General features: G+C 59.0%; 6 protein-coding genes across 6 annotated transcripts; 5 read left to right on the top strand and 1 right to left on the bottom strand.

The window, feature by feature from the left end:
* Window positions 1-389: 389 nt before the first annotated feature.
* On the bottom strand, window positions 390-7,438 carry D7B24_006249 (uncharacterized protein; the record flags this gene model as incomplete). Its single annotated transcript, XM_028640386.1, has 3 exons — window positions 390-3,309; window positions 5,050-5,786; window positions 5,840-7,438. 3 exons carry the CDS (start codon window positions 7,436-7,438, stop codon window positions 390-392), a joined length of 5,256 nt encoding a protein of 1,751 aa, XP_028495373.1.
* A 606-nt stretch (window positions 7,439-8,044) lies between these two features.
* D7B24_006248 (uncharacterized protein) lies at window positions 8,045-9,062 on the top strand (the record flags this gene model as incomplete). Its single annotated transcript, XM_028640385.1, has 4 exons — window positions 8,045-8,058; window positions 8,165-8,236; window positions 8,312-8,424; window positions 8,527-9,062. The coding sequence occupies 4 exons, from the start codon at window positions 8,045-8,047 to the stop codon at window positions 9,060-9,062; spliced, it is 735 nt and encodes a 244-aa protein (XP_028495372.1).
* Window positions 9,063-10,262: 1,200 nt separating this feature from the next.
* D7B24_006247 (uncharacterized protein) lies at window positions 10,263-11,369 on the top strand (the record flags this gene model as incomplete). Its single annotated transcript, XM_028640384.1, has 1 exon — window positions 10,263-11,369. One exon carries the CDS (start codon window positions 10,263-10,265, stop codon window positions 11,367-11,369), a length of 1,107 nt encoding a protein of 368 aa, XP_028495371.1.
* Window positions 11,370-14,083: 2,714 nt separating this feature from the next.
* Window positions 14,084-16,309, top strand: D7B24_006246 (uncharacterized protein; the record flags this gene model as incomplete). The annotated part of the gene is made up of 1 exon (XM_028640383.1): window positions 14,084-16,309. One exon carries the CDS (start codon window positions 14,084-14,086, stop codon window positions 16,307-16,309), a length of 2,226 nt encoding a protein of 741 aa, XP_028495370.1.
* A 2,278-nt stretch (window positions 16,310-18,587) lies between these two features.
* On the top strand, window positions 18,588-20,513 carry D7B24_006245 (uncharacterized protein; the record flags this gene model as incomplete). The annotated part of the gene is made up of 1 exon (XM_028640382.1): window positions 18,588-20,513. The coding sequence occupies one exon, from the start codon at window positions 18,588-18,590 to the stop codon at window positions 20,511-20,513; it is 1,926 nt and encodes a 641-aa protein (XP_028495369.1).
* Window positions 20,514-23,098: 2,585 nt separating this feature from the next.
* LXR1 (L-xylulose reductase) lies at window positions 23,099-23,972 on the top strand (the record flags this gene model as incomplete). The annotated part of the gene is made up of 2 exons (XM_028640381.1): window positions 23,099-23,415; window positions 23,492-23,972. The coding sequence occupies 2 exons, from the start codon at window positions 23,099-23,101 to the stop codon at window positions 23,970-23,972; spliced, it is 798 nt and encodes a 265-aa protein (XP_028495368.1).
* Window positions 23,973-24,962: the final 990 nt, after the last annotated feature.

The following is a 24,962-nucleotide window of genomic DNA, read 5'->3' as shown; positions in this document are numbered from 1 at the left end:
GTCTTCCTCAAGAACCCTGGCCTCGGCCTATGTGTCCTGCGACGCTATGGTTGTGACTTTTGCTCGATTCAACGGGCCCCAGGACGTTGGGCTGGTGCAGGGACAGCGTGGGCGGCTGCTTGATCCTTTCTTGCAGCTCCCTTATACTTGAGGCGTCATACAGCAAGATGATTGGGTCCGTCCGCGTTGCGAAAGGGGAGCTGCACAGGGTAGCAGCAATACTGGAACAGGAAGGAGAAGACAATGACGAGGGCAAGCATGAGGGATGGGTCCTCGCAACGAGTGAGTTTCATTTTGACAAGTGATCGGTATCCATGTTCGCTATGCTGGATATGCTATAGAAGCCCATTATTTTGCTCGGTCCCAATGCTCTGAGTCGACGGCTGTCTTCAGTACTGGTTCTGATGATATCTCTCCTCCCGGTCCTTTTCTCTCTTGAGCTTCTCCTCGAACCGCCGCCCCTCGGTCCTGGCATCCTTCTCTCCACCCCCGGACCCTCTCGTCGCCTGCTCCACGAGCCCGACGGCCTCAGCAACGACATCGTCACCACGCCGCCACGTGTATAACCTCACTCCGTGTGCGGTCAGCGTTTCGTGTGCCCGCTGTAAGCGGCGGTTCCATAGTTCGACCTTCTTGTTGACAGCCGTGGCGCCAAGGGGTGGTGAGCCCGATGGCGTGCCACTCGTCGACTGCGTGTTTGTGCGCCGGGGGCCGACAGGCGGCGGCACAAACGACGAGGATGGAAGGGGATCAAAGTCCACGTCTTCGTCGGCGGCTGGGCGCTGACGACCGGGGGCGACTGAGCGGGGGCTGGTGCTGCGGATGCTGGAGGGGGTGTCGCGGCGGCGTGGCGGTGGAGGCGGCGGCGGCGCAGTGCGGCCGGAACGAATGGAGGAGTCACTCGTGCGGGTAGAAGCTGGAAGCCTGGCGTTATTGGGAAGGCTGCTCGTGCTGCCTAATGTTTGCTGCGAGAGATTGTGTGTTTGGGATAGGGGATGGGCTGTGGGCCGGTCTCCAGGCACCTTCTTACGGGGCAGGGGAGGCGTCGGAATGCCCTTTGAGTTTTGCAGCCTTAGGTCTGCGCCCAACGTTTGTGCTTTCTCATCGGACGGAGAGCTTCGTAATGACGCTGGCTTGACCGGTCGAGGTGGTGCCTGTCGCGTAAGAAGGTCGGTCGTGCTCGCCGAGTGCCTCGGTTGGCGGTCAGCTTGTAGCTGCGAGACCTTAGCGGTGTTGTTCGCTGCTGTGGACTCTGGTTCGTCGGAGAAGTCGATGAGATCCCCCATCGTCGGACCCGTCGTTTTTGATGTCTCACCGCGCGGCGGCAACGCCGGCCGTTGATGAGGCTCATCGTCTGCAGTTGCCCTCCGCGATATGTTGCCCCTGCCGAACGACGAGTCAAAGAAGCCGGTCTGTTCTGGGGTAGTGACATCCCTGATGAACACGGCAAGGATGCGGTCTGGGTGAGAGACAACAAGCTCGGTGTAGACCTCAAGGTCGGCTTCGCCGCTGTCACCAACAAGCATGAATTTGCGCTCGGGGAAGTCCTTCAACAGCCTGCAGAGCGTGCTGCGCTTCCTCTCGGCGACAGGTTCAAAAATGCCCTGGAGCATGCCGCTGTACTGCTTGAGGTGGAGGGATCCCGGCGGCAGACCAGCAATCATGAAAAAGCTTGCCAGCACGGGAAACAGTTGCCAGGGGCTGTTTGAGCAGTAGTGTATGCTCACACCCATGTGATGCATCTTCCCGTACCATTCCTTCACGCCTTCGACGGTCAGATCGCGGAGCTCTCGGATAAATGTATTTCGAAAGATCTCTTTGGCGCCGCCCGAGATGTTGGAGCGCTTGACTGTGTCATCAATGTCGCTAATTAGACTGACGCCTTTGGGCTCTATGATCTTGATTTCTTGGGTTGCTGAAAGGTTTTCGTTTGCCAAGACGCGAACATGCGTAGGGACAAACTCGAGAGCCGCCCTGACCATGAAGTGACCTGCCTCGTTCGTCTCGACCGTTCTTGATGCTGAGTGCTCGTCGTTATAGAAGAAAATGGTGATTGGCTGCTCCACCAAGGGCGTCGTCATGAATGGCGCTATCCTCGCCATGAGGTTCGCATTAGCCACTGCCAGCTCTGCGTCTGTAAGTTCATTGCTGGTAGTGTACTGCCTTGCCACAGATTGCGGAGAGCCTGGCGCGGATCCCAGCGTAGGATTGGGACTTCGCGATCGCGACCTCGAGTTGTAATCCCCAATCAACTCCCCGTCGTCACCTCGAGCCGGCTCGCTATAGCCTCCGTGGTAGGCCACCCTCTTCTCTTCTTGACCCTTCTTCTCGATCTCGGCGGCCTTTTGGGCGATTCTCTCTTGCTCACGTCGTTCCTCGTGCGATTCATGCATGGCGAGAAAGCCTGTCTCTCCGCTTGACGGCTTGACGTCAGACTTTGGCGCCGGGATGCCGCTCAACTGACGCGCCAGACCGATCAAGACTCGGTTCCTCCGCGTGACCTGGCCCCTGTGCGGTGAATATATCCACCCACGGACGTCAACATCGACAATGGCGCGCTCGTCCTGGTCCCGCTCCCACTGCTGTCGCCACCAGTCTTCGTCCTTGGTGCCCTGTTGCGAGTTTGGTTGCTGCTGCTGCTGCTCGGGTAGCTGGGCCCATTCACCCTTGATATGGCGCTTCGCATAAGAGGGAAAGATGACCATCTGGTCGTTCCCTTGCACAGTGATGGCTACGTCAGGGAAGGATCCGGGGATCGTCGTCTTGCCGAGCCCGTCGTCCTGCGTCAGCTCGCCCGCCCTGGGTATGTGCGCGTAGCCCTCTCGAATTTCGTTCACCGCGGTCGCACCGGCACGGTACATGTTGTTGGCCATGGCGGCAAGCTTCCTACGCCTGCCGCCGCCGACTGCTGTGGCGGGATCGGACCCATATGCGCCTGGCCCGCCGCCAAAGCCTGGCAGGGTAGGCATCTTCCTCTTCGACTTATTGTGCTGCTGGGATCGCGTCCTCGCATAGCGCGCCGGGCGGGTGCCGGTGCTTCCTGGGTTCGGGCCGAGGAGCAGGCCGCGGCCCCGGCGGATGACGGTGCGAACAGCGGCGGCGACGCCGGGCTTTCGCTGTCTCTTGAGGATGTACTGGTAGATGCGAGACTGGAGGCGGTGCTTGTAGTAGGGGAGAGTATCGAGGTGGAAACCGAGCAGGCGCTCACGATAGCGCTCGCGGAGGGACTGGGGGAAGAGGTAGCGCAGGAGGCTGAGTCGGTGATGCGGGTGTGGTGTCGTCGAGCGCGGGACTGCGAACCGCCAGCGTCTGAAAGGAGCCAGCTTGTCTGCTTATGAGGCAGAAGGAAAGGGCAGCAGGTTCAAACCGGCGATGGTTGTCACCGGTGATGCTCGACGATCGGGGGCGACGTGTCAATGCCAATCAACGCCTTTATTCTGTCGGCGTGTTACTGGCAGTTCCTTTGTCACCGAAGGTTGGCTCAACTGCTGGAGCTCACGGCCGGCAGGCGATGATGTCTCCTGACCCCCACGCTTCGCAGCTGATGGAGATGGGCCTGTGAGGTGATGGAGGCACCTGACAGCACGGTGGACGATCGCGGGGTAAGGCGACTTGTCGAGGGGATTGTCGAGGTGGGAGGATCCGAGACACGTGCTGTCCGGAGGTGTCGGGAGGGTAAGTCGAAGAAGGGGGAGGGAACTCGTGATAGGGTTGTGTGCCTGGGCTGAATGCTGGTTGTCAAGCTGCAGGAGGTAGGCTTTGGACGTAATGCTTGGCTGGATTGCAGTGACGACGCCTTTGCTTTGCTGGGCCTTTGCTTTGCTGGGCGGCTGGGCGTGTCTTGGGCAGGCGCGCAGTTGGGGCAGTCGGGCGAACCTACCTCAGGAACAGGCTTGACTGTGGGCCTAGGCAGGTGCCGCACTCCCGACGCCTTCCTTGCCCCCCATCCCAGTTATTGTTCGTGCCTGCCTCTGACCTCTGACCCTCTGATGTCAGGCCTCGCGCATGCCATCACGTGCATTGAGCCGCGCGACTTCCTTCTGGCACTCGTCATCGAGTGCCTTACTTGTACCACTCAAGATGCACGTCAACCCAGATTCGCTCTATGCTGCTGCTGACGCTGAGCTCACACTTTGAGTATTGAACGGTGAGCGGGAGAAGGGATGGCCAATACAACCCCTGGCGTCCACCGCCGAGGCAGTACCTAAAACGACCTTGCCAATCACACTTACACGTGGCTGGAGCTTCAGAAGTCGAAGGTTTGTGCCGGGTGACGAGGCTTTGCTTGTGGATACTCGATGAGAGTCTCAATTAAGGCTGTAGACAATGCGCGCTCCTGCTTGATTAGCCCTTGGCCAATGTCAATCGAGCATATACATGTATATGAGCCACTTGGTTACCCTCATGTATTATCGATACCGCGTGGAAGACGTCAATCCATGTACGTCGTTAGTTTTCATTTTCCGAGATCACCTCTTGACCAAGTCGTACCTACCATGTATCTTGTCGAGGAGCTCTTCGGAAGGGCGCTTCCTTGGCTGGCTCCCCCGGTTGTGGGCCCTTGATTGTCCGTTCACGATGAGTAGATCAAGTGCGAATAGATCAACGCTGCTGAATTGTTGATTCAATTTCTCAACAAGGTCGAGGAGTTCCAAGGAGCGGAGAGATGGCACCTCGAGAAATTCGGCAGCACAAAACAGGGAAACAGAGAGCGGCGAGAAACAAATGGATGTCTGACGGCTTTCGAAAGTGACAGCAATGACGGACAGCGTGCATGAGGTCGGAGAAGGACCTCGAATTGTTTGTTTGCTCTACTCCAATCTGTGGTTCGAATGCAGTGCTCACAATAACCAACCTGCAATTTGGGCTGCAGACGAGTTTCTTGAGGCAACATGGTACACGTCAGAATACACATTGGTGGCCAGCACAATACTTAAGTGCAAAGCCGCTGAAGATAGTCCACACAGGAAGTGACGAGGCACCGAGAAAAACGCTGATCTGGTATACTCCTACAACCTGCGGCGACACTATACTGAGAAACGACTCTACCTCCGCTTGCCCACGCGCGCTTTTGTCTTCTTGCCCGCCGCAGCCTTGATCTTCTTCGGCATCCGTGGCTTCTTGACATCCAACACGGCGCCCTTGCCCGCCCTCTCCGCCTTGCCCTTCTTCCACGTCGGCGCCTCGCTCCTCTCGGCTCTCGACTCAGCCTTCTTCTTGTCCTTGTTGCTCATCTTGCCGCCACCCTTCTTCTTCTCATTCTTATCGCCATTGAGTTCCGCCCGGCCCGCCTCCTTGGCCGATTTTTTGTCCTTCTCCGACTCGAACCAGGTGCGGCGCGGCCGCGACTTGATTTCGTCCTCGTGATTGATCAGGTTCTCACCCTTGCGCACCTGCATCTCCACCTGCGCCAGCTGCCTCTCTTCCTTCTCTTCCTCGTTGATCTCCTCAATCTCCTCTTCCATCTCGTCCACCTTGTCCTGCCACTTGTCCGCCTCACCGGCCTCGATGACGCGGCTCAGAATCTTGGCGCCCTGGGCCTTGCCTGCCTTGACGGCGGCCTTGACGACCTTGCGGTCCGGCTCGGCGGCGAGCGTCACGGCCACACCTGCGCGGCCGGCACGGGCGGTACGACCGACTCTGTGCACATAGATTTCGAGCTTTTGCGGTGCCTCGTAGTTGATGACCGTGTCGATGCCCTTGATATCGAGACCACGCGACGCAAGATCCGTGGCCAACAGGTAAGAAACCTTGCCATCCCTAAAGTCTTCAACACTTTGAATACGCTGTATCAAGTCAGTAGGATTCTCCGGGGGGACGGGGATCTTCGAGGGCGTACCTGTGTCTGGTTCATGCTGCCGTGGAGTTCCGCGCAAGACAAGCCGAGCAGACCGAAAATGATGCGCGCGCGGTGCGCGTCCTTCTTCTGGCGGAAGAAAATGATGACGCGCTCCGTGTACAGCGTCTTGCAGATGAAGAGAAGGTAGCCCATGCGCTTGCTCTCGCGGCCGGGTCGCAACCTGATGAACTCTTGGGTCAGTGTCGTGACCGTCTTCTTCTGCGAGTCCACCATGACCCTCGCCGGCGTGTTCATGCCGACACGGATGAGCCTGTCGACCGAAGACGTCATGGTGGCGGAGAAGAGCATCGTCTGGCGAGACTTGGGCATGCTCGTCAGAATCTCGTTCAGTTCGTCGGCGAAACCGTCCTCGAGCATACGATCGGCTTCGTCGAGAACCAGAATCTCGACGGCGTCGACGGCGAAGCTTGCCGAGTTGCGCATGTGATCGATGAAACGACCAGGTGTGGCGATGATGACGTCGGGACGCAGGCGAAGCTCGGCTTCCTGCATCTTCAGACTCAAACCACCGACGGCGAGGGTGAACTTGATATCTGTGTAGGCGGCCAATTTCGTGGCGACCGAGTGACACTGGATGGCCAATTCACGAGTAGGCGTGAGGATGACAACGCGGCTGGTGGGGACCTTTTTCGGTCGGTAGAGAAGACGCTCCAAAATAGGCACCACGAAGGCGGCCGTCTTTCCGGAACCGGTCACGGCGCCACCGACAAGATCCTTGCCCATGAGAGCAATGGGAATGGTCTTTTGCTGAATTGGCGTTGGCTTGGTGAACGACACGCCTGCCAAACCGCGGAGGATGGGTCGCGAGAGCGACATGCCCTGGAACGAATTGGCGGCGGCCTTCTTGCCAGGCTTGGCCACTTCTTCTGGCGCAAAGAATGCATCGCGCTTCGCCTTCTCCTCAGGATCCTCGTCGTCACTCAAGTCCGACTCGACGTCGTCTGGGTGGTCCACAGGTGTTGCGATCGAGTCGTTGTCAGAGGCTGCATCGTCGCCGTCTTCTGCGCCGTCTTCGTCCTCATCCTCAGCCTCGGAGCCCTCGTCTTCAGAATCAGCGCCCATGCCGAACGCATCATCGGCAAGAACGCCGTCCTCGTCGTCCTCGAGGTCCAGTTCCATATCATTGGCGTCCTCAGCCGGTGCCTCCGCCTCGGCCGCCTCCCCATTGGTTTCCTTCTTCTTCTCTAACCTCCTGCGAATGATGTCGTCAAGATCGAGGCCAATCTTCTTGGGCTTCATGCTGCGCTTGGCGCCCTCAAATCCCCAGCCCTCGAAATCGGCCTCGCCAAATTCCTGGGCGCCGTCCTGGATGTACTCGAAATCCGGATCCATGGCTCCATCGTCGGAATCGTTCTGTCCCCAGATCCCCTCGCGTGCTTCATCTTCCTCTTCTTCAGGGGTCGATTCCTTGCCCTTCTTTCCCTTCTTGCTCTTGCCCTTGACCTTGGTGGTGGTCTTTGCCTTCTTCTTAGGTGGAGCGACAGGAGCCTTTTCCTCGTCGGAGATTTCGCCCTCGTGGTCGGAGAGTGTGAGAACAAAGTCGTCGTCGACGGTTTTGCGCTTCTGAGCGGGAGCCATGGTGGTTGGTTGCTTGATCGCTGAGATCGCGGCCCAGGGGAGCTGTCGTCTTTGTCGTCGTGGGGTACGCAGTGTAGGTCCGGGCCTCTCACTGAAGCAGCGACGATCTGCGTCCAGAATTTTTTCTTGAGCTTGGTGGAGTGAAATGTTTCTGCCGGACTTCTAGCTCGGCGGGTCAAAGGCGGTCAGCAGAGGGCGGTCAGGAGGGTGGCAGGAGTGGAGCACGTGATCATCAACGCTCGTCGTTCATCGCTGAATGACTAAGACGGGCCACCGCGGGGTCAGGGGTTGATTCACCCCACCACGGTTGATTGGACGACCAAGAAACAGCACTCTGTCGCTGCCTCGCTGGTGCCAGCAATTTCGCAGGCCCGGTGGAGGTCGACTTTCCGCGTGGTGACGAAGGACGAAAATCCACCACCACCTTCCTTCTCCTTCCGAACCGTCCTGCAACAAAACATCCCACCAGACTTCGGTTTTCCGCGTTGCGCATCTCCTGTTCCGAGTCGTAGCTCCTCTTGCTTGGCCTTTGCTCTCTCAGCCTCTCTGCGCATTGCGTTCCATCCGTAGCCCCTCCTTCGAACCCACCACAACACAACAATCAAGATGGGCGAATCTAGGTACGGAGAACCACTCGCCTCCTGATGTTGTCTTTGGTGCATTGATGCGCCCTAAACAACCCCCTCCCCCAATCTCGAGTCATCACTAACGAAGATGCTCGTGTAGGCAAGAGCTTGTTCAGTGGCTGAACAGCCTTCTGCAGCTCAACATCACCAAGGTCGAGCAATGTGGTACTGGGTAAGCACATTTCCTCCACAGTCGGCGGTCGACCCCCCCCCCACCTCCCATGGCTCACAAAAATCGCCCTTCCAGCGCCGCCCTCTGCCAGGTGTTTGACAGCATCTTCCTCGATATCCCCATGTCTCGTGTCAAGTTCAACGTCAACTCTGAATATGCGTACATTCAGAATTTCAAGATTCTGCAGAGTGAGCCTACCAACTTTACCTCTCTCTCTCTCTCTCTCTCTATGCCCCCCCACCTCTACCCCTCTATCCCGACGCGCGACTGACTTGCCATCCACCCCGCAGACTGCTTCCACAAGCACCAGATTGACAAGCCCATTCCCGTCGAGAGTCTGGCCAAGTGCAAAATGCAGGACAACCTCGAGTTCCTGCAGTGGAGCAAGAAGTTCTGGGACCTCAACTTCCCCGACCATGAGTATGACGCCGTGGCGCGGCGCAAGGGCGGCACTCTCGCCGCCGGGGGTGCCGCACCCCGCGCTGCCGTCGGAGCCGGTGCCGGCGCCGCCAGACGCGGTGGCACGACGCCCACGACGGGCGGACCCCGCACGGCCCAGGCGGCCGTGGGCCCCGGCACGGCGGCCCTGCAGAACGAGAACGCGACGCTGAAGGAGACGGTCGTCGGCCTCGAGCGTGAGAGGGACTTTTACTTCAGCAAGCTGCGTGACATAGAGCTCCTCGTGCAGCAGGCCGTGGACGAGGACCCCCAGCTCGAGAAGCAGGAGGACGGACTCGTCAAGCAGATCCAGGCCATCCTCTACTCGACCGAGGAGGGCTTCGAGATCCCTGCCGAGGATCAGGTGGACGACCAGGAGACGTTCTAAGCTGTGAACTGGGGGCAGTGGCGACTATTTGCCTGGATGGGGTCATGCAACAGACCCGGGGATGGCCAGCCGGCAGGAAACAAGGCATCCAGGCATACGAGAAGACGGGCGAGGGAGAGAGAAGGAGAAAGAGCGGATGCTGATGGGGACTGGGGACGAATCGGCACAAATACCCCGAGGGATAATGACGTGCTGACATGGAACGTCGATGGCTCGACAGTCCTGGAGTACCTACCTCTTTGACGATCACTCATGATAGAGAAGGCAAATGCGCAAGTACAGTTGTGCTGGGATTGCACTCGTGTTCGTGAAATGGGCACCCATCAGTGAGTGTCGTGTATGCTGCCCTGCAAGTACGCAACGTGCCAGGCGTTGTCGGTGGACGGCCAGCAGTAGTAGATGAGGGTCCGAGTGTGAGCCTCCGGCATGGCGGTCAATGGAGGAGATGGTCTATCGATGGAGTGCAGATCTGCGTCTCATGCCTGGCATGGTGATGGGATAACACGAGCCCCTGCTTGAAACCCGGGTTGACGTGTTTACCGCCCGATCGGTCCTCTGTTCTTGGTTTGGGTTTGGCGCCGAGCCAATACCGATGGCGTGGCCACCCAAGCCATTCCATGGCGGTCATTCGGCAGAGATGGAACACTGACTGACTGCCTGGGGTCTAGTTTGGTTCATCGAGTCACTCAAGGTCCCTGTTTTCAGTGCCCCACATACCTGCCCGCCTAGGTAGGTACCTGGGGCACCCCCCCCCTGTCGACGGCAGCCCGGCGAAGGCACTGTAGGCACGTTAAGGTAGGTGGGTGCCCTGTACATGTACCTACCTTGCCTGTAGGGGCAGCCAGCCAGCTATAGCTGCCTGGTACGACAGCGCTAGCGCCGAACCTCCACCAGCGAATGGCTTGCTGACGTCGGTCAATGACCGTTAAAACAGCTGACGTCCTCCGAGCAACCATCGTCCAACCACCAACACCAGCATCTGTACCACCATCTCAACCCAGCATCGTGTGTCACCAGTCCTCGTCCAGCGAATTCTTCGTCCATCACTACGTCAATCGGGCCCCCTGGGTCAACTCGAGTGCTCGATCTTCGTTTCGACCAACATCTCCCTCCGTCGATACCCTAGAACGTGGGCAAGCAACCCCAACACAACCTGACACACGCCTACGAAGGGCCGTTCCGGCAATACAAATCACAAGCATGGCGCCTCCCGCCGAAATCTCCATCCCCTCGACGATTCTTTCCACCGGCGAGTCGAAACCTTTCACCCTCTACAACATCACCCTGCGCCTGCCACTGCGCTCCTTCGTCGTCCAGAAGCGCTATTCCGACTTTGCCAGCCTCCACAGCAGCCTGACGACGCACGTGGGCTCGCCACCGCCGGCACCTCTACCCCAGAAATCGTGGTTCAAATCGACAGTCTCGTCGCCCGAGCTCACCGAGAACCGCCGTCGCGGCCTGGAGCACTACCTCCGCACCATTGCCGAATCGCCCGACCGCCGATGGCGCGACACGCCCGCCTGGCGTGCCTTTCTCAACCTCCCGTCGGGCGGCTCGGCCGCCGGCTCGGCCATCTCGTCAGGCGGTCTGTCTAGGCCGCAGCAGGCTGGCGCCGGCGACCCGGGCACCTGGCTCGACATGCACCGCGAGATGAAGGCGTGCCTGCACGAGGCGCGGCTGGCGCTGGCGCGGCGCGACGGCGCCGCCGAGGCGGGCAACGGCACGGGCGCCGCGGAAGCAGGCGCCGCGGCCAAGCGCGCGCTCGTCAAGGCCGGGACCGTGGGGTTCAGCCTGACGGACGGGCTCAAGGCCATGCAGGAGGGCGGGCGGCTGGGCGACGGCGAGCTGCGGCGGCGGCGCGACCTGCTGTCGAGCGCCAAGGTCGAGAGGGAGGGGCTCGACAAGCTGAGCAACAGCTTTGCGTCGGCGCAGGTCGGCCACCAGGGCCAGGGTGGCGGCGGCGGGCGCGAGGGCATCGCGCCGGCCGGGGACAAGGCGGCGCTGCTCGGGGCGGCGGCGTCACGGGCAAGGACCGGCGGCCGCGTGCTCGGCGCGCCGCTGCCCGAGACGGAGAGGACGCGCGAGCTCGACAACGAGGGCGTGCTGCAGCTGCAGAAGCAGATGATGGGCGAGCAGGACCAGCAGGTCGAGGCCCTCGGCGCCATCATCCGCCGTCAAAAGGAGATGGGCTTGCAGATCAACGAGGAGATTGAGGCGACGACCGACATGCTCGACCGCATGAACGAGGACGTCGACCGCGTCGGCGGCAAGATGCGCGTCGCCAAGAACCGCATCAAGAAGCTCTGACTGGGCGCCGTCCTTCTTCTTCTTCTCCGCGGCGTCCTCGGCGTGGCCGCCGTTGTGGTCTGGGCGCGCATGCTGGCCGGGGCGTGTGCGGATGTCATTGCGTGGTGTTTGGAGTTTGCCGTTATGGTTCTCGGGGCACGCGCCCGTCGATGATGAGCGCGGCCGGCGATTGTTTACTACTTGTACTCAGGTTCATTGACAGCATGTACTATCTAATACCAGACTGAGATGAGATGTGGACTTCTCAAGGTTGCATGAGAAATTGAGACTTGATACTGCGCCAAGATATTGGTTGACGGTTTGACTTGCCGCGCTCCTTCATCATGAAGGCCTTGAAACTTTCCGCCTGTCATTCCATCCTGCCTCCCTGGTTTTGCATGATACGTACGACTCTCAACTCGAAAATGCCCAGTTTGATCAATCCACAAGTTACAAATCGCCTTGCCACCGCAATGGGTGGTTCCAACCTAAACAAAGACCGTCCCAAGTCCAACGTCGCCCGCAGCGGTCCGTCCCACGTGTCAGCTGCAGCGCTCGCATCCCTGTGCCGGCATCATTGCAACGCGGGGTCCGTTTCGTAATCTCTCTTCGCAAAAGCTTGACAAGCAACTTTGCAGCAGACACAGATACGCACACTGAGTCTGTTTCCCCTTCCAGCCTGTTCTCGCTTTCGTCTCCTCGCACTCCGAATCTGGAAACGGACAGGTCACGAGCGCGGGCGCCAAAAGCAAGTAGCAGTGGTAGCGCTGGCTCCGCTACGGTGGCGCTACGTCACTTAGCGCCGCGGAAGACGAGGGACGACCCGGGGTTGCTGGGCAACGGGCGTGATCCGTTGATGTGATGAGATTTCCGCTCGCATGGTGCCCTCCATGGGCTCTGTGTTGGACTACTTTTTTTCGCTGTCGACTGCCATCTCATTTTGTTCTTCGTCCTCGCCAAGGGGTGGGTTCATCTTAGACGGACTGATTGGCGAGACACGCCTCCACGCTCCAGAGGCGAGGATCGCGGATTCCGTTCGAAGCTTTTCAGAGGCGTCTTGTTGCTGGCACCTCCAGCCGCCAGACAGAGGAAACCAATCTGGTCCCCCCCACCAACAGCTGCAAGAGCGTGCACAACGCCTGGTCCTGACTCTGGCTGCTGTTCCGCGATTCGCTGCACGTGTGGAGCGCAGGACGCCCATTGACCGCCATATGGGCATCACGGTGAGCCTGTCGGAGGGCGAAGCGTCATTTTTGTCGTGGGATTGGGTCGTCCGACTTGTCCTCCAGTGAGGGGATTCGCCTTGGATGATGTGGCAAGGTCGACAGGCTCCGTTGTTTTGAAGATCCGAGTGGTCGGCCAGTCGACAAAGCCTGTGCACGATACCGTTCGCTGGCTGTTGCCCAAAGCTCAGCACCTGGGAAAAGGAGAGACAAGGGGCCGAGGAGGGGGGGATCATGATGCGATGCGGAATATCCTGTTTTGTCTAAGCAGGCAGCCACGGAGGTTTGTGGGGGACTGGCTGTTCGTGAGAGAACAGGGGTGGAAGCTCTTGAGCTGCCTTGGGTGCCATGTGAAATGAGGGGAGAGTTTTGCGGGTTCCCGAGTTTGCCGTTGACGAACAGCCAGAGATCAGGATTTTACGTCCAACAAACGAACAATGGTAACGGTAATTGGTCTTGATGGTAGCGTCTTCTCTCTCCGCCAGAGTATTCTTGATGATCGTGCTTCACGGATCAAGCCGGGCGGGAGAGGGTGGTACTGGTACTGTTGTACCTGAAGTTCTGGCGCCTGTCAAAACGACCTCGTGGAACGCTGGCGCCAGCGACGATTACAGGGGCGCACAGCCACTGAAACCACCCCACAACCAGGTATCTGCTCCTGCCCCGTACGGCGGGCCGCCACTGCTACACCGCGCCATGCCCCTTATATGCAAGAGTCACCGTGGCCCGCCTCCACCTCTCCTGCCCCGGGGCGCACCACGACAATCAACTGGGCCTTCCGCCCCCCCCCTTCCCCCATGTACCTTCCGACTCGAAAGTAAACACATCCTAGGTCCTTCCCCGACAAAAAGAATCTTCACCCCGTCGCTTGCTGCCGCCCCTGCCTCCCCCCTCAAGACCCTTTCTTGACACCATCGCCAACTCGTCATTACCAGCAGCTGCAATTGAACCGCGAACCTCTCTTGGCTCTCCGCGAATCCCGCATCGCAAGTCGTAGCCAGACAGCCAGCCAGATCCGGGCCCCATCGGCTTTGGATACTGAACGACAATACGACTCAACAGCCTGGAGCTTGGACACCAGCGTTTCTCCAACACGCTACATTTTGGGAGCCTGGCGTTCGTTGTACATCTTCCTTTTTTGTAGGTACAAAAAAATTTCGTCTGGCCATCGATTGAAGGTCCTGTTCTGTTTGGCAGAGCACATAGCTCGATCAACAAGCAACCTTCCCCTACTGGCTGTTTTTACTCGGCTGAGTCAAGCTGACGAGCGCCATGGTAGTCCAATCTTCGCGACGTCACCAACACAAATGGCCACCAAAAGTCACCACCTTCGACCCCTCCGATCTTGACCTGCAGTCCTGAGTTACTGCCCACGCACTCTTGCCCTGAGCTCCCCGGCTCTGCTTGGCAACCGTGCTCCGAGCATCGACCCTGTCGTTCGACTGCCTTGGTATCTACAGCGGTGACCCCTGAAGGGCCTTCGTGCCTGACAACGCATCACAACAACGCAACATGAGCCACCAAGGTCCCCCGCCACCTCCGCCGCCCCATGGCGAGAATCCTAAAACCACGAGCGGCGGCGGCGGTGGTGGCCTGGGTCCTGGCAACTACGACATCTTCGTTATCCCGCAACGTGACAAGGGCGGAGGATTCATTTACCTGCCATCCATGAGCCCCAACGGCCCCAGCTTCGCTGCCGGTTTTGCTTCCGCCCTGGTGCTGGTTGTCATATTCCAGAGCATGGCGCCAGCCTTTCAAGTATGGTGGAGCAACTTCCAAGGCATGGGCAGCATGGGCATGACTCTCCTGTTGATAGCAGTCGCCATCGGGGCGTGGGCCTGGGGTAAGTCGCAGGCCGCGCAGGCCGAGGCCTCTTCGTCAAACGCCGGTGGTCACGCCGGCACCGGAGGCTCCTACGGTGCCCGACCGAATCCCCAGGCGCACAGCAGCCCACCTCCCAACACTGGTGGCCCCCCGCCGCCTCCGCCGCCACACAACGAACCGCCCCCCTCGAACCAAAATCGCGGAGGAGGCCCCAAGACCTCCTGGCAACAAGCACCGCCTCAGCCGGAAGAAGCGCCCCCGCCGGAACCTCCACGGCCCGAGACGCCGCCTCCAAGACCAAAGACTCCTCCAAGACCAAAGACCCCTCCGAGGCCGAAAACGCCTCCGCCGAGGCCCAAGACACCACCCGCCAGGGCGAAGAGTCCGCCGCCAAAGCCAAAAACGCCGACGCCTGCGCCGCCTCCCAAACCGAAGGAGGATTCGACGTGGGAGAAGGCCCGCGAGGAAACCAGGAGGAGAGAGGCTGAGCGCAAGGCAAAGCTTGAGGAAGAGAAACGGAAAGCCGAGGCCGCCCGCAGGTTACGCGAGTTCCGAGAAAAGGAGGCTCGTGAACGAGAACGACGCGACAAGGAAGCTCGTGAGCAGCGGGAGAAGCTGGAGCGAGAAAATAAGGAAAAGGAAGAGCTCAAGGCGAGACTTGAGAAGGAGACGCGAGAACGAGAACGCCTCGAAAAGGAAAAGGCTGATAGGGAAGCCAAAGAACAGGAAGATGCTCGCAAGAAGGAGATAGAAGATCTTCGTAGGAAAGAGGCCTGGGAGAGAAAGAAGCGTGAGATGGAGCTCAAGATCAAGCGCGAGGCGGAGGAGAAGGCCAAACGCGAGGCGGAGGAGGCCGCGCAGAAGGCTCGTCAGGGAAGTACGTATGCTTACTCGGGGGTCGGCGAGAAGACCAGCCTCCGAGACGGCGCCCAAGCTCCAGCCCCCCCGTCTTCACCGTCGCCAACAAAGCCAGCTCCTTCTACAGCTCCGTCGAACAACGCAAAACGGCCGCCGGCCCCATCTGCCTCTGCCTCGGCGAGGACGCACTTGCGACCCGACGACGATGCGTACTCGTATCGTCCGTACGACACGCCCAAGTCGTCTCGCCGGACGGCGCCATCTTCCGTGGGCTCCGAATCGTCCTGGGCGCACTCTGCCACGACGGCCCGCACGACGCCGCCGCCTAGCATGCGCGGTCCGTACACGACGAAGGACCCCGACAAGATTGTGATCAAGGCGGTGTATCTGTTCATGAACCAGTACGCTAAGACGCCGGCTAGCAACTTGCTGTCAGGGATCGGTACTGTGACGGACGGCCTCATTCTCCGGATCACCACCGAGGGTCTCTTCATCGACGACGATGTTCGAGGCGTCCCGCAGCGAGAGTGGGATGTCAAAGCATGGACACTGAAGCTTGTCGAGGTATGGTGTCCCCCGCACTGCCTGTCTGGTTCTTCGTCTTCTTCTGCGTCTGGCCCATCTGCGAACCAACCGACGAGCTTTCTGCACAAGATGGCCCAAGCGCAGCGTGCTACTCGCAACTCGGCGGCGGACAGGGGCGCCAACAAGCCTTACCTCGGTGATGAGGCTGAGGTGTACCTGGCCGACATGTTAAAGTCGTGCAAGGAGTGCTGCCGTCTCGGCCTGTGCGAGAGCAAGCTACGCAACACGAACATGCCGTCTTCTGCCGGACAGGCGGGAGAGTGGAAGTCCAAGGGGTTGCATGTGCTGCGGGCAACGGTGCGGGATCAGGAGGGCAAGCGCTACTTGTTCGTCGTGGACGAGGAGGAGGCGTGGAAGTTGTCAGTCGGTCTCTCTCGGCTGCGCAAAGGAACCCAGGTGCGTCAACTGGGGGTCAGCGGCATGACGGCGACGGATGCGAGAACAACGCTCGACCTGCTGGGTTGGTTGTAGTCGGATGGTGGAAGGTGATTGAGGCCCTGTCGGGCGACGACAAGAAGGTAGGCTGGAAATTTGTGCAGCAGCGCGGCGTTTTGATAGCGGGATGCTGTTACGAGAAGGGGCATCTGGAATGCGTGGCAATTTGGATGCATAGCAGAGCGCGGAATGCATTGAGCGTCTTGGCAGTAACCCGTCATGATACCCTGGCGGAACAGGCATACAGACTGTTTAACCACATATACACGTTTTCTAATCAACTCATTTACGACGGATCAAGTGCTTCAAGCAATACAGGTGAGACTCGAGTCTTGAGGCGAACTTCATGAAGCGGACGAAGACTGCCGATGCCAATCGTGGGTAACATAGCAGCCCGCCCTGTCTCCGACCTTTTCTCTTTTCACACTAGAGGACATGTGCCTTGATCAATTCCCGAACCGCTCTCCGTCTTCCGGCTCGTCATGCAAGGCCTCCGGAACACTCGGCTCGAAGAAGCGGCGCGTGGACATGGTGGTGAAGAGGACCCTCCGAGGGCATCACGTCAGGGGCGATGTCACGTAATGTCATGCGTCGAACGTTAAGCTCTGACGAACCAAGAATGATTCCGAGCCCTTTGCTGTTGTCAACTCCCATTATCTCACGCAACATCTTCCATGTTCAGGCAGGGTTAATTCCAGAAGATAGGCCCCATGGAGACGGATCCTCCACTCCCCACCCTGCGCATCTCGGGCAAGCGAGTGCAGGTCCCGTCCTCGCGGGTGGGAAGTGGCACCTCGTGTGTGATAAGGAAGAGGAGTGGATTTCCCACGTGGTTCCCATATGGGCAGAAAGAGAGAGAGAAAGAGGGAGAAAGACGAGGGGCGTTGATCACTATTTCCTTCCATTGGGTCTTCCCTTATCTTGGACGATATGTGCATGACGTACTTGGTATGACCGCCCCTCGGATAGCGTAGGCAGAGAGGCGTTCAGGTGAGCCCGCGGTCTAATCGGGCTTATTCCCAAATGTTCGCCTGCAGGAAACGGGTTCATGTTGCGAGAGAGGTCGAGTTACTCCGTCAGTCTGCTTTTAGGGCCATGGGCGGAGCGAACATGAACATCTCCCCCCATCCCCTCCCCAATTGAAGAGCGAGTTGGAGTTTGGGCGCAGTCTCGTTGGAGACAGTGGACGGGGAGCTCTTATCTCGCGCTAGCGGACAAAGGGCGTCGGAGAATCCATCCAGTGGTGATTGATCTTTAGGTACCCAGGGGGCGCCGCGCTATTGCAATCGTCCTCGGGTTCAGGAACGCGCTGTTTGGGCGCCTGGCGGATCGGGCCCGGCGACGAAGCCGACTCGATGACCGTTGGGACCGGATTGTCGGGATGATGGGGACCTTGGGTGAGTTTCATACGCTTTTATTCATGTCTTTGGTGAACGCGGGCGCCTGTCTTGAGAGTTTATTTGTGTAGTGGTGGAAAAGGCTGTGCTTCGGAAACACGACTCGACACTGCAAACTTGCTTGTACTACATTAAACTTTCTGGACGTTTGTTCATAAACTCCGCCTAACGTGACTGATGTTGTCGAATTAACACAACACTTCATTACCCGTCTTGCCTTGGCCATGAATGATCATTGGGCCTCCAGCTGTAAACAAGTTAAACCCGATGTCGGAACCGATCAATGCCCGAAAGAGGAGCTCTTATCAGTCGACGTTCAAAGCCGCTGGGGTATCAGAATCGATAGCGCACCTTTGACATGGCCCCCAGCATAACCCCACGATGGACATCGCATGGCGTGACATCCAGGAACCAGGGCGGCGGCCGTCGGGCGAGGGGCAGTGAAGTCCTACCATGGGCCCTTTGCTTCGGAATCCGGGTGGGCTGAAAAGCTGCGCCAAGATTATCACCGCACGTAACCCCCCGCGAGCTGGTGAGGCGATTCAATTTGGCCCGGGGGTCGCTGCTGATAAGGCCTTGTCTTGCATGCGCAATCCCAGCTGCCAAATGCGGTCTGGACGGCCAAGGCTTCGTTTCCTTGGTGTGAGGCAGTCCTAGTCATGACCTCGCGACTGGGATCGTCAGCGCGGGAGATGGGCCAAAAAACAAACAGGGGCAGCTTGTCGCTGGCCCAAACCGCCGGCCTGCCATTGATTGCGACGCGACGTTGTGACCCCTCTTTGCAGGGTCCTTTGGCTAGTACAGGCTGCGGGAGTATAAAGAAGTCGTGGTTGCAGCCTCCTGGAGACGATAGATGTGTATAGCCAGAGCGAAAAAAAAATCGAAGCCCGCAAAGCCGAGAGACACCAAGCATCGTCATGCGCTCCTTTGCCCTCCTCAGCCTTGGCTTCATCGCCTCGGCGGCCGCCCAACTCGTCCAGACCGGCGCCTCCGTCAAGCTCAATGACGTCTACTACTACGTTTCCCCGTACTCGCAGGGCAAGGCTTACGATGGCCCTTTCAACGTCAAGAGCCTGCCTCGTGCCTTTGGTTTCACGCCCATCACCGTCGTCGCTGACGAGCTCGAGAAGGAGTCGCTTGAGGGCCTCTTCGGCAACTGGACAACCAAGGACGACGTCTGGCAGCCTGCGTTCCTGTCGGCCATCTTCCTCGCGGGCCAAAAGACGCCCTGCCTGACCAAGGCCAGCTACCACGAGGACGTCTCCTCCATCGTCGTGCCTCTCAACAAGGACGCCAAGCTCCCTTCGGGTCCTTACTTCCTCGACACCTCCAGCGGCGAGGTATACCAGGCCTTCCGTCTGTACGCCGACTTTGCCGGCGCCTTCACCGAGTCTCTGATCCAGGCGCCCAAGGGCGACCTCTTCCAGCCCCTTTCTGCCCAGATCCCTGCTTCCGCATCGTTGACCATCGGTGTCCCCTCGCGCTTGTACTTTACCAAGACGGCTGAGAAGCCCCTGGCTGGCGTCCGCATTGGTGTGAAGGACATCTATGACCTCGCTGGCGTGAAAAAGTCGAACGGCAACCGCGCCTGGTACGGCCTTTACCCTGCCGCCGGCAAGACGGCAACGGCCATCCAGAACCTCATTGACGCCGGTGGTATCGTCGTCGGCTACCAAAAGACGTCACAATTCGCCAACGGCGAGTCACCCACTGCCGACTGGGTCGACTACCACGCGCCCTTCAACCCACGCGGCGACGGCTACAACAACCCCTCCTCCTCATCTGCCGGCGCCGGTGCCTCCGTAGCATCCTACCAATGGCTTGACATCGCCGTCGGCTCGGACACGGGCGGTTCCATTCGCGGCCCTGCCGGTGTTCAAGGCCTCTTCGGCAACCGCCCCTCGCACGGCCTCGTCTCCCTTGCCAACGTCATGCCTCTGTCGCCGACCCTCGACACCCCGGGTTTCCTCGTTCGCGACCCGGAGATCTGGGACGCCGCCAGCAAGGCCATGTACCAGGGCAACTACACCTCCCTCGCCAGCGGCAAGGCCAAGTACCCCACCAAGCTCCTGACCCTTGGCTTCCCCGCCTCGACGACACCCGCTGGCCGCATCCTCAACGACTTTGCCGCCAAGCTCGCCAGTCACGTCGGCGGCAAGCTGACGGCCTTGGACCTGAATGCAGCCTGGTCATCCTCGGCGCCAGCCGGCGCAAAGGGCGCGTCGCTCAGCGACCTCCTCTCCGCGACGTACGCGACCCTCATCACAAAGGAGCAGATTGCTCTTGTCCGCGAGCCCTTCTACGCCGACTACGCCGCGGCCCACGGCGGACGCCGCCCCTTCGTGAACCCTGTGCCCCTCTCCCGCTGGGGCTGGGGCGACTCGGTCCCGGACAGCTGGCACGCCGATGCGCTGGCGAACAAGACGCTCTTCATGGACTGGTTCAACTCGGAGGTTGTGCCGGTATCCAGTGACGCCGCCCAGTGCACTGAATCACTCGTCCTCTACGTTGGCAGCACCGGGTCTGCGAGCCCGAGGAACAGGTACACAAGCGCACCGGGCGTGCCGCTCGGCTTCAGCAGCAGTCGTATCTCCGTCTTTGCCGAGGTGCCTGACCTTGTGTTCCCGCTCGGCGAGGTCGCGAGCCTCAGTAGCATCACCGGTGTTGAGGAGAAACTCCCTGTGGCCGTAGACATCATGGCTGCCAAGGGGTGCGATGGTGTTATCGTCAAGCTGGCGAAGGATCTTGTGGCCGAGGGTGTGCTGACGGTGCCCAAGGCGGGAGCGACACTGGAGGGTGGCGAGGTGCTGTTGAGGAGAGATGAGGTGCATGGTTACTATTAGATGTGCGCATGAGGTTGCAAGGGGGACGCGAGATGATGAAAATGATATGATGCAAGTTCACGAACTTCGACTCGCATGTGAAGATTTCGGATATCCGAAAACAAGTTTGCCCTCCCCTTGAGAGCTTTAGTGATATGCTTTGCGGGTACCCCTGCCATCGTGACTTGCTCTCTTCTACAGAAGCTTGGTAACGCTTGATATCCTGACATTTTTGCGTGATACTGTGAGAGTGCAAGTAGAATAGGGCGCAAGCTGCATCTTCAAGTGTAGAATCGCCGAAGACTGCCAGTCACTTGCACATCACATGGAAGCCAAGAATGGCAGCAGACCGAAGGCGAAGCCACACAGCATGCACTTGAGACTAGTCAAAGTCTTTAAGTCAGCCTTCATGTCATCCGTCTCTGTTTCCGATCGTTTCGCAAGTACATGTCGGTCATCGATTATTCTGAATCATGACAGTAAGCGATAAATCCTCGACAGAATAGGATTCGCCTCTTGAGATTGGCTCACAGAGACGGCGACTAAGATCTCTGCTACGAGCCCATTTTGGCCTCGACTCTCGCCAGATTGAGTAAGAAAGGCTGGCCAACCATCTCTGTTAGCTTAGACACATCATCGCAGGGGATGTATCGCAAAGTTCTGTCAGCGTATGGATTAGTTGCGAAACATGTGGGCATCAATGATGGCAACGTTGCATCCTCGCATGAATGGTCACGGTTTGGATGCTGGTGGGTTGGAGTCGAGATGATGCTAAGACAACCAGCAGCTCAGGTGTGGGACGTGTCCAGGCTCAACAGGACGGATTTCGAGTTTCCAATATCGGCAAAGAAGCGCCGGAACCGATGACAAGCGTCCCGGCAGGTAAGACATGCCGCCACGGCGGCATGGGCTCACACTCAGCAGTCGCCTCTGAGTAGGCGGAGTTCCGGCGCCGGGGGAAGCTCAGAGCGCGCGCCGCCAAGCTCCGGGGAGAAACTTTAATCTACTGTATGCCGAGGTCGTTCCATTAGGCGAAGGCAGAGTAAGCATCAATGCCAGACACCCAGCAAGAGTCGGACCCGCCAACTCGTTCCGTTGCCAGAGGCACCTCCCCGAGGCATCTCGCCGCCGAAAGTCGCGCGCGCGGTTGTCAAGGTACGCAGTTTCTGGAGGAGCCGATCCTTTACGCGGAAAGAGTGGGGGGTTCGGCTAGGCCGGGGAGGTCGGAGATGTCGACGTGCTGCGGCGGCTTTGTGTGCTGTATGTAGGTGAATTGCGGGCCTTGTTGGGCTGGCAGACATTTTTGACTATCTTTCCTGGCTCTTCACGTCTTCTCCACCCACGGTCGGTTGCCTGGGGAGGCCTCGAGGAGAGGGAGGGGAGGAGAGAGAAACCTCGCGGCATTTATGGGCCATGTTGCTCCAAGTTGCGGGTACTGGCCTGGAGGGGCAGGCAGCTAGTTGGGTGATTGGAGATGGATCGCGATGAGGATAAACACGAGTCGACATGCCCATGGAGGCGGGGGTGGGTTGGTGCGGTGATGCTGATGGGCTGACGGGTCAAACATGCCAATGTTCAATGGAGTTAGCCAGGTTTGTGTACTGTACATGTGAGTCTGATAATGTGGCGAGGTTAAACCTGTGAGTTGCATCTGAGGAAGGTGGCCATCAAGGTCATTGCCATTTGTTGTGTTGTTCCTGCCGCCGCCATGCCTGCACCGTACACCTTCGGTGACAGTCGCGACCTAACGCCATTCTCTCGATCGAACAAGGAAGGAACGATGGGTGCCAACCGATGGCCAGGCACACAAGTGCGTGGAAAACCGCCGTGTGCCGGCCGAGCCTGGAGACGCCTGGCAGTGGAGCCCAGAGCGCTGGAAGGGCTGGCGCGAAACTCTTGGTGGGCCTTGGCGTCATGTAGGCGCACTGCTCAGCGCCCAGCAGCGCCCAGCGGCGGCAGTTAGTGGGCTAACAGGCCTGGGAAGCTACGGTTGTGCCGCAACGAGTAAGAGCCCGTGGGGCAACAACATCTGGTGATGACGTCGGCGGGGGTCCATCGAGGGAGAGCGTCTCAGTGGATACACGGCTTGGAGGGGCAGCAGCAGCAGCAGCAATTGCCCAGGTGCGGAAGCAAGACCGGCACCACCACCGAGCAAAGAGCTCGAGGGGTGGCAGGAGCCAAGGACTGAGCACCAAGCACCAAGTACGCAAAAGCAGGAGCAGGAGCAGGAGGAGTTGACCGTTGAAGGAAAGAAGGTTACCCACAGAAGAGAAGAAGAAGAGGGGGGGCACGACCAGGAGCAGGAGCAGGAGGGGCACCGGTACCTCGATCATCATCATGGATTGGACGGTCAAGTTTCCCATCCCCATCCATCTGCTTCTACTTCTGCTTCTGTCTCGTCTTGACCCCTCGGCCAGCGGGACCCGGATCTGGCTCAACTCCTCGACTCATTGAAAAGTCGATCCCTCCCACCCCAGACGCCCTTCTCTTCTCTCCTCCTCTCTCTCTACATTCCTGCTCTATTCCCCATTTTTCTTGATACCCCCCTCTTCACCCAACCTCAATTACCTACTTTGCTACCTAGATAACCGCCCCCCACCGCCATCATGATCGAGATCCCCAAGGCCAACCGTCTCGCCGACCTCTTCTCCCTCAAGGGCAAGGTCGTCGTCGTCACTGGTGCTTCCGGCCCCCGTGGCATGGGCATTGAGGCTGCCCGTGGCTGTGCCGAGTTTGGTGCCAACGTCGCCATCACCTACTCTTCCCGCAAGGAGGGTGCCGACAAGAACGTCGCCGAGCTCGAGAAGGAGTACGGCATCAAGGCCAAGGCCTACAAGTGCAACGTCGCTGATTACGCCTCGGTCGAGTCCTTCGTTAAGGAGGTCATTTCCGACTTTGGCAAGATCGATGCCTTCATCGCCAAGTGAGCACCCCTCACCTTTTTTTGTCCCCCCAAAAGGCCGCATCATTGCAAATCAAGATCGTACTGACCAATGCAGCGCTGGCGCCACCGCCGACTCTGGTGTCATTGACGGCACCAAGGAGGCCTGGGACCATGTCATCCAGGTCGACCTCAACGGCACGGCCTACTGCGCCAAGGCCGTCGGCGCCCACTTCCGTGAGCGTGGCACCGGCTCCTTCGTCGTCACCTCCTCGATGTCCGGCCACATCGCCAACTACCCCCAGGAGCAGACCTCCTACAACGTCGCCAAGGCTGGCTGCATCCACCTGGCCAAGTCCCTGGCCAACGAGTGGCGCGACTTTGCCCGTGTCAACTCTATCTCCCCCGGCTACATCGACACTGGCCTGTCCGACTTTGTCGGCCAGGAGACCCAGGACCTGTGGCTGTCCATGATTCCCATGGGCCGCAACGGCGACGCCAAGGAGCTCAAGGGTGCCTACGTTTACCTCGTGTCCGACGCTTCCACCTACACTACCGGCGCCGATATCCTCATTGACGGCGGTTACACCGTCCGGTAAATGTGTGCGCACTCTGGCAGTGTGGCACGTGAGCGGAAGAATATGTAATAGACAGCCTCTACGGCCCATAGTCAAGGATGGACCTGCCTGTATAGACTGGACCATTTAAATGAATGAAAGAAACGAAGCCTTTGGATATCACCATTGTTCTCTGGAGAACAGCCGCAAGTGTTTAGAGTATTGAACCTGCCCTGCAATTTTTGTTTGCTGATTTGCTGTGAAGTCAAGTTCGTGCAGGGCAAATGCAACGAAAATGCAACGATCGTCCGGCACCAAGCGAAGGAGGGTGGGCGCTGCGCCGCGCCCTGCACTGCAGGCAGCTGCTGTGAAACCCCTTCGCATGTGTTTGGTTCATTCAAATGGTGCATGATTCTGCAAGATCATGTTACACAGAGATCGGCTTTTCATAGCACAAGAACAACGTCAAGTGGCCAGACAATCAAGATTCGGAAGCAGAAGACGGAAATCGGGGACGTTCATTTGATGCGACAGGTCATTTCATTATTCAGATTTACTCTTTGGATTCAACTCCCAACCCCACCAAAACGTCGTGATTACCATCAAAAACAGGCCTTCAGGCCGCCGAGGGAATGCAAGAAGCGAAAACTAAAACTCCACTCCGCCATAGCCAGAACAAACCCCCAACAGTGCAGCACTGAGCCTTCCTAACAGCCCGCATATGCGCGACGCGGTCGGCAGAAGCTACAGTTCCACTGAGCGGACTACATCAGGCCGGCCGCGAAGAGCACGGCACCCAGGAGGCTGCCCATGATGCTGAGGTCTGACCTCGCGGCCGCGCCGACGGGGACGGTCACCGGCTCGTCGTCGTCCCCGTTGTCGACTTGTGTCGGGACGGGAGCTGGCGCCTCGGGTGTCTCGGGCACGGGGGCAGGGGTTTCGGGCTCGGGCGCGGGAGCCTCTGGCTCGGGAGCAGGGCTCTCAGGCTCGGGAGCGGGAGTTTCCGGCTCAGGGGCGGGATGCTCTGGCTCA

This window comes from Verticillium nonalfalfae, assembly GCF_003724135.2.
Source record: "Verticillium nonalfalfae strain VnAa140/NRRL 66861 chromosome Unknown scaffold_43, whole genome shotgun sequence".
Classification (NCBI taxonomy): Eukaryota; Fungi; Ascomycota; class Sordariomycetes; order Glomerellales; family Plectosphaerellaceae; genus Verticillium; species Verticillium nonalfalfae.
The sequence above is the reverse complement of the archived record's forward strand: the minus strand, read 5'-3'. Positions and strand labels throughout refer to the sequence as shown.